We start from the raw sequence: 17,721 nt of genomic DNA on the forward strand, positions 1-17,721 counted from the left end.
CGACGGTGATATCACCGCTGAGTCCGACTCGGAGGTTGACGAGGATGCGGCAGAGGCAGAGGACGATGACTTTTATGACAGGCAGTACGTAGGTGAGGCAAGCTCTGACGACGATGATGACGCTGCTGCTGTGTTGGCGGAGGACGACACACCTCCTGTCTGGCGTATGTCGGAGACTACCGATGCTAATATATTTGAAGAGACCGATTTTGACCATGAGAGAGGACCGACTTTCACCTTGCCCAGCCACGCCCGTGAGCTCGATTACTTTTTTAAGTTTATTCCAGCTACACTGATCAGATTGGCCAAGGACGAGACTAATAAATACGCCAAATTCCACCAGCGACATATCGCTAGGAAAATAGATAAATACTGGCGTAACGCTGACTACCGAGAGGTGCAGGCGTTCATTGGCGTCTTAGTCTGTATGGGTATCGACCGTAAATCATCAGTGGAGGATTATTGGTCTAGCGATCCCTTTCTGAGAAACCAGGGTATTTCTACTGTGATTACCCGCAGTCGCTTTCAGCAGCTTATGCGATACTTTCATCTGGCAGACCCAGAGAACGATCCACGTCGTGATCCTGATGAGGCACGCCGCCGACGTCGGTGTCAGGAGGATCCCCTGTATAAAATCAATCCATGGATGGAGCCCATAGTTGACCGGTGCGTAAATAATTATAAATGGGTAGAGAGATCTCCATCGACGAGGGCATGGTGCGATTTAAGGGCCGTTCTAAATTTAAGCAGAGATTACCGCATAAGCCTGATCGAGACGGTTTCAAGATATGGCAGCTGTGCGACTCCACCACTGCATACATAGCTAACTTTGCACCGTACCTAGGTGTGAAATATCGGGATCGACTGATGGGAGACGGCAGGAGCGAGGTGTGTGGTGAAAAGAATTACGATGGAGCTGGTCCAGCCATTCTGTGGATATAATCACAGCCTATTCTGTGATAGCCTGTTTAGCACGGTCGTTACTGCTAGAGAGCTGATGGAGACCGGGATCTACATGGTCGGGAGTTTCAACCGCCGTAATCGTCGCACCATGCCCCCTCAATTAATTCCGCCGGGTAAGAGGAAGCGCCTTCCTCTGTCTGTTGGGGATATGAAAGCCACGACCAGAACGGACTCTCGTCTTAACATCACTGCTTATCAGGATAGTAACGCTCAGGTGCTGATCTTGAATACGGTCTATCCACCCTTGGAGTGCGTGCCAGTGGGGGAGGGAGACGAGCGGCGACAAGTGCCTCTGTCGCTGTATAATTATCGCCGGTACATGGGAGGCGTCGACGAGCCAACCAGAAGCGCAAGTACTTTCACACTGGGCGCAAGAACCACAGATGGTGGACATATCTGGCATGTTACCTGATTGATGTTGCCCTGGTAAATGCATATATATGCTTCAAGCATGTACACCCTGATAGTAAGCTGACCCATAAGATGTTTCATCTGCGTGTCGGGAAACAACTCATTGGCGGTTATTGTGGGCGATCGCAGCCCAGTGTGAGAGAGGTCGAGGCCACTGTTTCTCTTGCCTCATACATCAATCCACAAAATCAGCCGATGCACGTTGTCAGCCGTTTGGAGGGGCGACAGAAATGCTGTAAAGTATGTAGCAGAGAGGGTAAGACCACTGCGAGCGGACGACTGTCTGAGACGTCCAAAGGATGTAGTCTGTGCGGGGTTCATCTTCACGAGGGCGAGTGTTTTGCGGCTTTTCATCATCGCATGATGCTACGAGGTAAGAGGAGCATTGGCGTGCAGACCTCTACTCACACAGCCCCGACGACACCCATCAGCAAGAGAACCCGACGTAAATAACGGACAGGGGACAGCTTCGCCTAACAGTGGCTTGACTGTATTCTGAACACGGACCATGATCACATTTTGAGCACGGTTGTGCCGTTTGTTTGTGCTTTACGATCCCGCTGATTGTAAATTGAAACACGGATTATTTTGTATAATCCCCCGATTGTAATCTTTGAAACACGGACCATGCACTCGGACGTCGAGACAGACTCTGAGATTTATTATTCGGCATAATGTAAATTATTCCCGAATAAAATACTATCTATGGATCGCATATTTTCGTTTTGTTTTGTTTTGTTTAGACGGATTATTTTGTACAATTCCCCCTATTATAATTTTTGAAACACGGATCTGCCACCCCGATTGTAATTTTGAAACACGGACCATGCACTCGGACGTCGAGACAGACTCCGAGATTTATTGTTCGGCATAATGTAAATTATTCCCGAATAAAATACTATCTATGGATCGCATATTTTCGTTTGTTTTGTTTTTACCCCCACTTTCGTTTTGGCAGATCCGTAAGGACGCTATAGTAATGGATGAACGTGCGTTGTATCACGTGGGAGGGGCACAGCCCAACGGAGGCTGTGCTCGTGCGACGTAGACGTTGTACCAACCATCTGTCGTTGGGGTTAGTGCATAGAGCAGTTGCACTGTCCAGAGCTAAGGTGGTACAAAACTGCACCTTAGTAACAACTGCACAACTAACGTGTTAGGAAACGGTAACACTAACGAGCTAAGTGTTCACTGAACTGGCCAAACTACGTACACGCCTTAATTCAATGGCGGAACTATGTCGTTGACACTACGTCAAAGCAGACTGCAATGTGCGACTCTTCCAAGTCGTTCAAAGTACGTGGCCAAGTGACACAACCCAGGGGAAACAGGACAGGTTTGAGGGTGCTCCCGCACCCATAGCACTAACCCCTGGGTCTTCTACTAACCCACGAGAGAGGTGACGTTTCCCCGGTGTGGCCGTGCGTGCCGGCGAACGAGCTTTACTTCCGCGAAAGTAAGCTAGAAAAGGGCATAAAAGTGCACGTCCCCCGGGGCAAACAACGCCCGTGACCTCGTCATTTTCTGGACACAACCGCATCAGCGGTTGCCCCTCTATACGGGCATGCAAAAATTTTTGAAGTCTAACACGTATTTGGTCGGTAATCGTACCCCGAAAATGCGGTATTTTCCCGCCAAATGCCTGGCAGGAAAGCGTGCAGGAGAGCCTATCTTCTGTAGACACGGAAAAGGGGGCCGGTTTTGACCGACTTGGCAGGATAACGGACAGGGGCGCTCGGCAGGAAAAGGGTTAATGACCACTGATCATGTCTCTACAAGTACTTTGACCAGCACTGTGGTTGAACATTGTCATGATCATCATTTAAGTCCACCACTATCGATGTATATAGTTTAGCTAGAATATTACACATGCTGCAAACTGGGTACACTCAGTGTGACAGTTTTCGGACGACCTCAGTTTTCGGACATTTAATGACATGTTGTTGTATTCACTTCGCTCTGTATTGATAGCGTTTTACAAGTCATGTGACAGCATAGTAAGTCAGGTGACACTGCTGTCCCATTTTAGATAGTTTTTTTTTTTCGGTAGAAGCTGTTTCGGGCTACAAACTTGGCGAAGTTAAGCCACACAGTATGATACAAGGTGTCGAAAGCAACACACAGAGACAGTCCATGTCCGATATATAAGCGCCATACACGTCTAAATATAGTTGCATCGTCCATGGATTAAACGTAACTCATTTATCACAAAATATTTACATACAGTTTTCTAAACACACCGAAATCGCAAATCGGGGGTTTCAAGTTTCAAAATATCAATATTTAGCCCCTACAATCATATTCCAAATATGATGTCCGATTACTGCGACAGCAATCCAATTACTACGCACTCAACATCGGGTCAAAAATATGACAACTTTTACCCTCTAAATACCACTTCCGTCGTGTTAACAGTTTGAGGATACACAGAATAAAGTTTCGAAAGGTATGATAATAAGATTTCGTAATGCTCGTCATTCATGAAATGGCTTTGGGCGAAATTCACCACCCTGTCCGAAAACTGTCACACTGAGTGTATGCAAAGTTCTTTTTTCAAGTTTCAATTCTATTCCAACGGTGACTGAAGAAAACTATGGCACAGTGCAAAGTTGGGTCTGATCTCCATGCTTTGACCAAACTTTCATTCCACATGGGTGGAAACTAGAAGACAATTATATTCCATTTGCTCCACCCTGGAAAAATACATCTGTACAGATATTGCATACTCAGCTGTTATACAGCATAAATGTAGTGTCTAGTAGTGTTGAACCATAAATACAGATAACAACCATGCCCTATGTGATATCAGACTGTACAAACTGTTGCCAAATGAATAATTCATTTGTCAGACAAAATATCTGGCATTTGAATTGATATCAAAACACAATAAACTGTGACAAGTCTGTTTCAGTTTGATTAAACTGAAATCTTACCTTTATCTTCAATGTCTTGAAAATCACAATAACAAAGTACTGAATATCTTCCATAGTTTTATCAATCTTGTTTCTTTTCTACGATTAAACAAGTCACGCATGTGCTGACACACACTGACAAGACAATACTATCTAGATGTAACGGTTATCTACTATGTAACATTGGCAATAAAATTATATTGCCATGTTTTATTGTACAGCGATACATCTGGATAATCAATAGTATGGTTTCTGATGCCTGATGCAAATGATTAAACTGTAAAGGTACATCAAAAAATCTTGATCCAATTTCAATAAAAAAACACATGGATTTTTCGTTGTTGATGGAAATTACACTAAGTCTTGCACTTTGGATAGCAGCACTCGGTCTCAGAAACATTTCATGAATTGGTTAATTTTTTCATAAAATTTTCTTGTGATTGGAAGATCAGAGGAACTGTGAATACACATACCTTACACTGGCAAGGTTTATACAGCATTAACACTGACATTCTGTAGCTGCTTGTCTACAACGATGACAAATTTTGAAATTTGTTGACAAAAAGAATCGACAAATCATTAAAAAGGTGGTTTCTGTGCAGGACAGCAAGACATGTCTGAATGCATGAAAGCTGTCGCTAAGACTGATTAGATAAAACTGCGTAATGGAAAACATTCACTTGAATTCTTAGTCATCTGGAGGTGTAATCTCCATGAATTGTGTAATTGTCTATTTCATGTCTATTGTTACATCTTCACGGTGAATTAGTCCCATTGTTCTGTGATATGCTTCAGTGACAATACAGACTCCAACGATGACATCACATGACCATCACATGACCGGTTTGATATTCCCTCCAGGTAAATTACAACCTTCATTTTGTAAATTGATGGTGCTGTCCGCATCTATTACTGTTTGGTGATTAACATAATTACCTGGCTGAGTGCCCTATTTGTCTTGTAATTACACTTTCACTGTACACAAGGATTGCTGATCTTAATTTATTTTTACCTCAATGGCCATGACTTTCTAATGGGAGGGGCAGCACAGTAAATTTGTATGAGGGGCTGGATGTCTGATTTTGTGGGTTGAGCCCCCATTGTTGATACCACTTTTCGTGAGGTGAAATGGAAGGTACCATTAGGTAAGGGGTAGACGGAACAGAACCAGGGATGTAGAAAATTTTGATTACAGGTGGTAAAAATAAAACTAAAGGCCATTACAAGTAGTGTATGTGCCTATACAGTTTGTGCAAAATTTCCTGATTTTTTACTAAATCTAAATTTTCACAGCCGGCAAATTTTAGCTGACAGCCGGTTGTTTTTGCTGGCTGCCGGCTATTTTCTACATGCCTGAGAACTGTTATTCAATCACAGATAGTGGAATCAGTATGGCAGATTCCATTTTTGAGGGACGGAGTAGAGCATTCTATTGTGCTGAGGAAGTCAAATCAACAATTCCCAAGGGATGTTCAGTAAGATTTTTATGGTAACTATGATGATGTGTTAGTGTGAAGGAGGTGTCTGCTTCACAGAATAAACTAAGATTATAAAATGCTAAAGAATATTTCAATATCTAGTGATATTCATTTTCCAATGTTTATTTTCCTGTTGTCACATATTTTATTTTTAATTTGATAATTTAAGCATTTAGCTGTACAGGCTCTGAATTAACATTTTATCCAATAACTCAACCTGTAACACCACGCACAGAGAAGACAGAGGACAAGCAGTCTGCCAAGGACTTTCACTATTATGAACAGAAGTCTGAAGTTTGATAAAACAACTGATACTTATCTTTCTTAAACTGGTTTGACACACAGAGAATGCTTCAGTTACTGATATCTGACATGGAAAACCTGACAAATGGTTTATAACATTTTCAAAACATAAATGTTGACATCCAAAAGTACGAATATTTATGCAAAAATGAGAAGTTCACTGTAAAATCATGTGAGATAGTTGGTAAATTAGCCATCCATTAGTTTGAAGTACACCAGTACATTCTGATTGACAGAAAATGAATTATGTTGAGGCAAGGTACAGTGTATAGCTTCTCTTATTGTGGAAAATGGTCCCAACGTGAGAAATCCCCTACACCTTATGAATCAATCAGTCCAAGCATAAAAATTGGTTGCCCTTGACCTTGGGGACATAGAGTTCCCAACTCCTGGTCAAAAAATGAAATAAACACAACAAGTTGAAACTCTGTCACTGTTGCATATATCTACATTCATTGACGTATGATAATTTGTTGAACCACTATGGGAGGAGGGACGGTGGTTGAAATGATCAAAACTGTAACTATTCTTCCGTATACTACACATATTGTCTATTTGGATACATGCACACATGGTTTGGACAGTGTAACAACTCAAATACCAGCTTATTTAAATTGATCTGACAACTGTTTGAGAATGTCAACATTTGTCAATTCTAATCTATTGGATGTTTACTCATATGGTTCTGACACAATTGTAACACAATTGGAAACACTCTGTTGTTTTTTCATAATTCCCCAGTTGTCAATATTTGATATTTGATTCTTGTATTGGCTATCGAACAATTTGTTCTGAAAGAACTATCAAAGGTTTTGTTTTTTGGGGTTTTTTTTGGGGGGGGGGATAGAGCAGTTATAAATTGTTATAAAAAAAACTTCAGAAAAGAATTGTAATCATTTGAGAATCCAAATATGTCTTAGAGGTGCATTCTACCTTAAATAAATGATAAATAGTGGTTTGAATTGGCTTGCACTGTACATATCACTACACACCTGTGACAAGTATAGTGCATTTAAGTTGGAATGTGCCTCGGTGACAGAAGTTTGCACGCCCAAATTTTACAATTCTTTTCTGATCTACCACTTGTGGGGGCTCATTTTACAGCTCTTAGAGTGAGAAACATTTCCACAATCTTTGTTTTTCGAAAATTGGAAATTTATTTTTCCCATAGAGTTAATACAGGGATAGCGGCCATTTTGAATGTTGGATAATAATAATAATAATAATATTGGGTTCTTATACAGCGCACATATCCACAAGTACATGTGATCAAGGCGCTTTACAATTATTATTACCCCTGGTCACTGGACCTAATATGATACCACTCAACTCCCTGGGGAGCAAACAACAGCTCACATGTGCAGCCAATAAGCGCAGCAGAGCTAAACGCACACATAACAACCTCTGTCCTACCAGGTACCCATCACTCCTGGGTGGGGAGAAGCAATGAGGAATAAAGTGCCTTGCTCAAGGACACAACACCACAGCCATGCCGGGGCTCGAACTCGCCATCCTTTGATCATGAGTCCACTGCTCTAGCCACTGGCCAATGACGCCTCCAACAATAATGTATTTCTCTTGTCCACAACTTTGCATGGTCACCTTTGAATTTTATTCTTGATTTGGTAAGAGAATGGTTGAAAGCTTCATTTTGAAAATTTGAGCAAAAGTGTAAGTCTTTCACATGCAAGGCGCAAACTACCTTAACAGAATACACACTACATAAAATACTTGTACTCTAAAATCTAGCAGTACTTATAAAATCTAACAGTATTTCACTTTCAATCATGGTAGTGTTAAACAGTTGACCAAAATATGTCAAATGCAAAATCAATCAAAGACGTTATGACGATAATTCACAAAGGTCAATTGAAAACACACATTCCTTGAGAAATCTGCTTCTCTCAAGATAGTGGCATGTTTGATCTTGTTACATAATAGAACTTACAAGCAATTGCCATTCCCCTGTGTCAACAGTTTACCAATGTCAATACAACTGTTAACCTAAACTGTAATTAGAGCAACTGTGCTGGCAATGACCCTCCCTGTGAACAAATAATCTTTCTTATTCATGGCTACTGTGTGATTTGAAATGAATCAGTATATGTTTCCATAGTGACATCAAAGTCAAGTAAAATGGGGTTGATGTTATGTCCTGGAAACGTAGAAGATAGAAATTTACAAGATTGTCAAATATTTTATCAGTTTCTCTTGACAGTTGTTTCATAATTTGAAAAATATGGCTGGTATGTTTTGTTGTGATATTTTCTATTGCGATAGTTTGTTAGTTGGAATCATTTCAAGAAATCTTGATTCACAGTGAACTAGTTCATCTCAATTTCAATCAATACAGTTTCAACTTTTCCACACAACACAAAAGGACTAGACCATACTTGGCACAGGGACGGGTAGGTACCAGGTATCGTCTTTGTGATGAAGCGTAGAACATGGTAAACATGGTAAACTGAACTTACCAATGATTTGGTAAACCTGACAGACATGGTTCTCTGCAAATCATTGTATATGAATTCCGTACAGGGTGAAGAGTGCCATAAGTTCACTGTTCCAGCTACAACGGTCAGGGTGTATATCTGACTGGTTCAGATTACAAACTACAGTTGCAGTTCGATAGCAGAAAACAACGCAGAAGTATGGTACTCATTAGATATGTCAGCATTCAAAATGTTACCGAGCAGCAAGGATGTTGGTCACACACACCTTGTAGCTTGCTAAAAACTGGCAAAAATGAAACTATCTGCAGTCTGAGTAACCGCCTAATTGGTACTGTTCCTTCCAGAAGTGGTACAAGTCTAGACTAGGTTTGTAAAATTAGAAGTCACCCTGTAATATTATCTGTCTAGGGTCATGTGCCTACACGCCTGTGTAGGTTTCAGTGTCAGTGTTTGTAAAATTAGCATTATCCTGACTCACTTAAGGCACATTTTGTAACTGATATAATTAATATGGATTGTGAAATTGAACATTTTATGTTTTTATGTCAGTTCTGTGCTTTGTGAAAAATAGTATACATATATCCTGGATTGCAGTATATGTAGTCATACAATTTATGATAAAAGCTTATCTCTTTTATTGCCAACAGTTCTATTTTGGTTTCTGTATCGTACGTTGTTGCTGACAATACCAAAGTCTTCAATTTTTCATCAGTCTTATAAGGTGTGAGTGAGGGCCAAACAGTGAAACTGGTAAGGATTTCAATTTTACAAATCTAATCATATCAGGGATGGGGGGGGTGTGTAAGGGTTAAAATACTGGAACTATACAACTTTCACTGTGTAAGATGACATCAATACTTGAAAGGCTATCAAATGGCTGCTATGACCCTACAATTGGTAAAATGACTTTGTCTAATTCTATAAGATGGATTAAATCTCTATTTGCAAGATAATTTTATTTTGTTCAAGAATCTTTTGTGATGAAAACAACATACTCTACAATATTGCAGAAAATGATGCAGAGTTACAGAATGATATAAGTTAAGTGTCACATGATGGTTTGCCACTAAATAAAACATAGGGCCAATGTCCCTGAAGCTACTATAGACATGGATACAAAATTAAGTATTTCCTGACTGTATGAAATTATCTCACTTAGGTCATCCTAGGGACTTGTAAACCAATGTCTGACCAACGGTTTTGAAAGAACAAGCAACTCAACAGTTGACAGAGCTCTGCTGTGTTATGTAGAGAATAACCTTTTGTGACACATGTATTGATGAAGAAGGTGGATATCTTTGATTAACATTGTGAGTTCTGTTGAATAAGTTGAGACTGTACATACTCAGAGAAAGCACACTAAAGATACAAATGTTTGAAACTTAAGAAGTTCAAGGTCATCAAAAGCATTATAAGGAATCTGTAACTTTGATTGTACTGTTTACACAGATTGCATAATTGCTATAAATAGCACATGAGGAATCTTACAGCCCAGCTTTACCATAAAACCCCTATCACTTTGACCACTCTTTTAATTGACCACTCTGTTTTTTCCTCAAAACGTAATTTTATTTTATCCTTACCAAGTCAACCATAAATGGAAATTAGAACTTTCCCTATCTCTATCTCTATTTCTATTGACTATTTTGAGCAATTTCTTTTAGATAACATACAGGGCACAATAAATGACGGTTCAGAATATGTCAAAGTTGGGATTCAGGAAAGTTGCCTTTACATGTTTTAATCCTCCAAGATGGTAAGCATTTCACTATGAACTGTCAGAAAAAGTTGAACTTTCTGATAATTCTACAATAAAATTATTTTGGCTTTGAGGATTTCCTAATTAATTCAATTGTTTAAAATCATATTAATTATTTTTTTCTGGGTGAATTGATAGGGTTTATACAGTACAAGAATTACATACAATGTAAGTCAAATTTTGACCAAAAATGACAAAAAATTCCTTAAAAATACACATTTGCATATTTCATCACAATTTGAACAAATCTAAGTTGGGTTACCCCTAGGGACCTGTATACCAAATAACAAAGCTGTCTGACCAGCGGTTATGAAGAAGAAGAATTTTTACCAGAAACACCTTTTTTGGCATTAATTTGCCTATTTTCAACAATATCAAAAAATTAAAAAAATAGCGTCAATGACACTGTAGCTCCCATCCTGGACTATTTAGTGTTTGTTCTCTGGTCAGATATTTGAACATGTGTGAAAGGGATAAAGTGCATGAAGTGAAAATACTTAAATGTAATGTACTGGAGACAGTGAAATATGTTTAATGTATTTATTCAGAATATAAAATGGAAAAAATACAGAATTAGAAATATCGTATACTGTGATACAACCATTAACTAAACAAGTCATTGACAATGACAGTCCCCACTTGTAATAGGAGTATTAATCTTGATGGGGCAGGGAAATGTGGTCATTAAGAAGTATCACTGGAGTGTATATGTTGAGATCTATGGGCAAATAGGTCTATGTCGTTGTTCCCAATTTGAAACACATGAGGCATGTCTAAGTTATGGTTCTAAATCGGGAAAAAAGATCAGACCTGTAGCAGTATTGGCCAGCCAAGAAATACATATGTGCATAATAAATGAGGTACAAGATGTGACATCTTAAGGTCTAATATCCTATCAAAATTGGAGGGTATAGAACTTGTGGTTACTGAGATATGCATATATATGTATAATCAAGGTCAAAGGTCATTGAGGTTACATGACATTTTGAAAAAAAAATTATATTGCTAATTAATCCCTATATGCCAAAAAATCAGACCTCTAGCTCTATTCACTTGCCCAGAATTAGATGTGTGCAAAATTAATGAGGTAAAGCATGTGTTGTCATAAGGTCTCCCATCCTACTAAATACAAAGGACATAGCACTTGTAGTTACTTATTTATTGACATAAACATATATTTTAGGTAAAAGGTCATCAAGGTCACATGACATTTGGTCAAAAAATTTCTCTCCTATAGTTATCCCTATATATCAAAAATCAGACATCCAGCTCTATTGGCTTGCTCAGAATGAGATATGTGCATAATTAATGAGCTACAATATGTGGCATCATAAGGTGTCCAATCATACCAGATATGAAGGGTGTAGCACTTGTGGTTACTGAGTTATGGACAAATATGTATATTTGAGGTCAAAGGTCACCGAGGTCACATTACATTTGTCAAAAAAAATTCTCTCCTATAGTTATCCCTATATATCAAATATCAGACCTGTGGCTCTATTGGCTTGCTCAAAATTAGATATGCACATAATTAATGAGGTACAATATGTGGCATCATAAGGTGTCCCATCATACTATACATGAAGGGTGTAGCACTTGTGGTTACTGAGTTATGGACAAATATGTATATTTGAGGTCAAAGGTCACCGAAGTCATGTCACATTTTGTCAAAAAAATTGTATTGCTAGGTTATCCCTATATACCAAATATAGTTATCAAAACAAACCACCAATTGTATCGAAACATGGGCCTAAATACAGACAGACTGACATTCACAGACTGGCACAGAGTGATGACATTGACCCCAAGTGTGCCTTGGCCCATGGAGAGTGATAAAGATATAACAAAAAGCTGAATGTAATGATAAAATAGTTAAGTATAGGCCTACAGACACTGAGGGTGAATATGTTACAGCAATTTGATTAGTTTCTTTTCATTTTCTACTTCTGTGATAATTTTTAAGACAATCAAACTGCAAGGCAGTTTTAATATGATGAATAATTGTAATAATTTAATTTAATATTTAATATTTAATTATTTTATATAATTTAATTGACATACATGTTATCTTTTACAAGCACACAGCAAACTGTTCTTGATTTTTCATTTACAATATTTGACATAGACTGATATACATAACATGCAACCAATATTTACATTTTGCCCATGCACCAGATACATGGAGAGATTTCAACATGCAATCATTAACTCAGAAACCCTACAGGGAAAAGTAAACATTGTTTTCTTCCAGAACAGCTGGTATATCCACATCTGGAGCAACTTACAAACTTAACCAATTACACAAGGATGATGACACAAGAGATAAAGTTAAACTGTTGTGAACTTGACTATTCCTTTCAAATCCTTACCTAACTTGATTGACATCTTAAACTAAAATACACTGCATGTTTAATGGCACACAAAAGTACATCAGGGGTGTACCATTTGATAAAAGGGGGTTGTCTGGAAGATTGATGAGGAACATCTTTTTTATCCGATACACTGTACATTCTTTTTTTCCCACTATCCCACCTTTTCTTTTTGACAAACCTTCTGTGGCTGATTTTTTTATTGACATTTGTTTGGATTTTTTTCAAAATCTGCCAAGACCCCCCCCCCCCCCCCACCCTCCATCACTTTTTAACATTGAAAAAAACTTTCAATATATTTGTTGGAAACCAAACCTGCTGAAATCACCTCAGCTATGTTTTCTCATTATTTTTTACCGCATTTCAACATAAAATACAGTTTACCATTTCAAATGCTTACTGAATCACAACATTATCTTAAACATAGGGCCAATGTCCCTGAAGCTACTATAGACATGGATACAAAATTAAGTATTTCCTGACTGTATGAAATCATCTCACTAAGGTCATCCTAGGGACCTGTTAACCAAATATTAAAGCTGTCTGACCAGCGGTTTTGAAAAAAACAAGCGACCCAATGGTCGACAGAGCTCTGCTGTGTTATGTAGAGAGCAACTTTTTGCGACATATGTATTGATGAAGATGGTTGAGATCTTTGATAGCTCATTTCAGGATGGCCAGACCTAAAATGGCAACATTAGCTGCAAAAATACAAAATTGATGATTTCATCATAATTATGTATAAAAATGTATACAAAATATCAAAGCTATCACATGAGTAACTTTTGAGAAACAAATATTTTGACCAAAAATGGCAAAAATTGACCCAAAAATACAAAAATTGAAGATTTCATCAAATTTCACTATATCACACTAGGAGAACCCCCAGGAACCTGTATACCAAATATCAAAGGCATCAGACAAGTAGTTTTTGAGAAACACATTTTTTGACCAAAAATGTCAAAAATTGCACCAAAAATACAAAATTGCAGATTTCATCATATATTCTATATATCATATTTAGTTTATCTGTAGGAACCTGTATACCAAATATCAAAACTGTCAGACGAGCGGTTTTGATGAAATAAATTTTTGACCAAAAATGACAAAAAATTCCTTAAAAATACAGATTTGCATATTTCATCACAATTTGAACAAATCCAAATTTGGTTATCCCTAGGGACCTGTATACCAAATATCAAAGCTGTCAGACGAGCGGTTTTGATGAAATAAATTTTTGACCAAAAATGACAAAAAAATTCCTTAAAAATACAGATTTGCATATTTCATCACAATTTGAACAAATCCAATTTGGGTTATCCCTAGGGACCTGTATACCAAATATCAAAGCTGTCTGACCAGCGGTTCATGAAGAAGAAGATTTTTTACCAAAAACGTCTTTTTTGGCACTAATTTATATATTTTCAACAATATCAAAAAATCAAAAAAAGGACAATTATTTCAGGTCAGCCCAAAGTACTTACATGCTAATTTTTCATGTAATCTGCACAGTGGTTATTGAGATTTTCAATTTTGACTGTTTTTACATTTTTTCACTTAATTTGCATATTTTTGGCAATGACAACTTCATTTGAACAAAATCTCATCTACAGCCCATCATCCATGTACACACCAAATATCAAGATGAAATGTGCAGCGGTTTTGGAGTTTTTGATGTTGACGGACAGACATACAGACATACAGACATACAGACATACAGACATTTCCCTAGCCTATAAGAATAGCTTCCATTGCCATATATACATATGGCTATGGGAGCTAAAAATTAGTTTCTCAAATATTTTTCATCTACACAACAAATATCAAATCAGTAACTACTGCGGTTCTCAAGATATTTGAGTGGACGGACGCCTCACAAACGGACATACATACATACATACATACATACATACATACATACATACATACATACATACAGACTGACGCCGGACGCCGGACGGATACCTATCCCAATAGCTTCTATAGACTATAGTCTATAGTAGCTAAAAATTCACATTTTCAAATGCTGAGACTTTGCAAGATGGACCACCTCAGTTATGTTTATGCCTTAGTCGTCTTGAAAATTACCAATCTTAGTTTTCCAAAACTTTTGACAAAATTTTCAGACAAATATTTATTTTTGCATATTAATGAGGGAACTCTGAAATCAACATGAATCAATCCAAGTCAATTGATGAACATAATTAATGCTATCAGTATCATACTGTGTTTAGGAACATGACACCATGTGTGATCTGTACATTTTATTACATGGTGCAACCACATGTGCAGTGTTTCATCCAGGATGCATCAACAGGGGGATTTTCCCCCCTTACCAGAAAATTTAGGTGGGATTTTACGAGTTCATGCGTTGTACTCGTATCTCTAAGGTGTGAATGGCACCATTTCATGGAGGGTTGGTCCCCTTTGACAAATTACTTGGAAGTGCCAACATGTCAACAGAGAGGGAATCCCCCCATCCCCCTGTCTAGATGAAAACCGCATATGTGAATTCACAATGCCAATCACTCTATCAGAAGCTTGTACCATGAACATTATAGATATGTCAAGTGTGCTAGTCTCTGTTGTGTGAATAGGGTGTTGTCAGATACTGTTTACAAATACTTGAATTCTAAGCGGTTTAACATCCTCAGTCGATTTCTGCCCAACACCTGACAACATGGATAGCATCTGGTTAACGAAATTCAACGATGAAATCTTTTGAAGCGGAGAGTGTATGGTATTTTACCAGAGTAGACACTTAAATTCCATGGAATATAATGAATGAAGTGAGTCGTTTCAGGTATGCTGGTTACTCAGTGCATGATTGCACGGCATTCCTTTTAACCCTTTGAGTGCTGTAATCTTTCCCACCAAAATTCTACTGCAACATTTTACCAGTGTTTATGAATTTTTCTGTAATTTTTAAAATAATTTTGGACCAAGCAGACTTCACATTTTCTTGGCTGCAGTTTTTCATCAAAATTTTGGCAAAAATCTGAAGAACTTTGACTGGGATACATTTTTTAAAGGCGACAAAATTTGACTTCAGCACTCAAAGGATCAAACTCTTAGACTATCAGTCAACCAATCATGTGTTTTATAATAGAATGCATCCAAAAGACAAGTTTTTGAGACCAATTTTTACAATATTTTCCTGGTCTACTGCTTGAAGTCTGTGGAGCTATGAAGATTTCAACATTTTGGAGACCAATTTTTACAATATATTTCTGGTCTGCTGCATGAAGTCTGTGGAGCTATGAAGTTTTCAACATTCTGCTTTTATAATAAAAGTTTTTGTATAAAAAATTAAAAAAGAGCGTGGTAGCCACTGGATTATCAAATATCGGTGAATTTCAGATTATCTGTTTCTTCTAATCCTGAACTTTTCATTGTCGCCCACTGAAAACTTTTATTCTTGATAAATGAAAATGGTTACTAATTTTCTAACTTCGATACTATGAAGTGTTTTAAATTTTCTCTTTTGAAGTGCATTTCACCTTAACACTTTCAGGCCTACATGTGTAGTTTAAACCCAAATATACTGAATATGGTTGATATAGTGTTGCAGTGTTACAAAGGGATCTGTACTTGATAGAGGTCAAAGGTCGGGTCCCAAGGCGCTTTCAGCTTAGTATTATATAAACCTGACCTGCTTTGGCCATTCTCTGTGGTAAAAGGCTGTCAGTTACACAGTGATGATGCCTTATTATAGAATTTTACATGTAAGTGTATGTCTATTTAAGTATAGTGGGAACTTTCTAGATGTTCAGTCATTCTTACGTTACACTGTAATTTATCCTCAACCCCAACCTTGGTCCACCTACCTATTGAAAACAGTGAGGTGCACCACCAATGTTGGTCCACCTACCTATTGAAAACAGTGAGGTGCACCACCAATGTTGGTCCACCTACCTATTGAAAACAGTGAGGTGCACCACCAATGTTGGTCCACCTACCTATTGAAAACAGTGAGGTGCACCACCAATGTTGGTCCACCTACCTATTGAAAACAGTGAGGTGCACCAGAGTCTGGAGATGAATGGGTCAATTTATAACCCTGTCACCACAATGGTTTAGCTCATATCAATTGTTATCAATGGTGATGTTGGACATGTTTACACGAAAGTGGGGGTGTGCATTTGAGAATGCCAGTCATGGTGCTGAGGGTTTCTCCACGCTGAAAGAGATCCACCACAGTTCAGGCAAGCTGTTGTATACTAACCTTGATATACACTCAGGAAGGAAGGAGTGGCCAAGAAACTTACAGATTACTGGTTTCAGTATAACAAGGATGTAGATATGGCATGAAACTTGGCAGATGGCCAAAAACATTATACTACCTGGAGAGTCAGATTTCTACATCAACAGCCAAGTTTCATATTTACAGTAATTTTAAGGCAGTTTGCGCCTCATTTTTGCGCAAAATTTCCTGAAATAAACCTTTAACCATACTTTCAAAGCCAAAAATGAAAATCAGGGGTCATCATGCAAATTTTGGTATTAGAGAAACAAATTAGACCTAACATTTACCAATCTTTGAAATAAAAAATGGCGGCATGATCTCTATGGAGAAAAATAAAATTTTCCATTAAAAAAAACTGAGCCAGTGAAAATTTTACCTACTCCATAAGTTTCAAAATGAGTTCCCACAAGTAGTAGACCAAATAACAGAATAGTGAAAGTTTGAGAATCTGAACCCCCCCCTACTGCACGCATGTCAATGAAGATGAAAAAAATTTGTGTTTATATCAAACGATGAAGAAGTATTGTGAGGTAGATAAATACTTGTCATGATACACCCCACAATTGATACTCCAAAATCGTGTTAACTTGCTCTAGAAGTTAATAGTTTAGCTATGTCACAGGTGTGATATGGGTTGGCCTTCCCCTCTAATTAAATCATTGAATTCACTCACAGGTCGTCATGGTGCACCACTCCTTTGTCAGTCCTGACTGACCTCTATTCAATGGCACGCTGTCTCCCAGGAGACAGGTGAATTGTCCATCCAGCGGTCTCCTGTGCAGAACAACTCAGTTACCATACACAGCCAGTCTTATCATGTGTGGTTG

The 17,721-nt window shown here is 38.1% G+C and overlaps 1 protein-coding gene across 4 annotated transcripts in view; it reads right to left on the bottom strand.

Moving 5' to 3' along the window:
* LOC139137710 (uncharacterized) overlaps nucleotides 1–17,721 on the bottom strand; it is a 107,180-nt gene that overhangs the window by 62,760 nt on the left and 26,699 nt on the right. The window contains exon 1 of one of the 4 annotated variants that reach the window (XM_070705950.1): nucleotides 4,760–4,930. The exons of the other annotated variants lie outside the window; for them this stretch is intronic. Coding sequence (XP_070562051.1) covers nucleotides 4,760–4,798 — 39 coding nt within the window. The 5' untranslated portion in view covers nucleotides 4,799–4,930. Of the gene's footprint in view, nucleotides 1–4,759; nucleotides 4,931–17,721 lie in introns of those variants that run through there. 4 annotated transcript variants of the gene reach the window in all.

Source organism: Ptychodera flava, chromosome 7 (genome assembly GCF_041260155.1).
Source record: "Ptychodera flava strain L36383 chromosome 7, AS_Pfla_20210202, whole genome shotgun sequence".
In the NCBI taxonomy this organism is placed as follows: domain Eukaryota; kingdom Metazoa; phylum Hemichordata; class Enteropneusta; family Ptychoderidae; genus Ptychodera; species Ptychodera flava.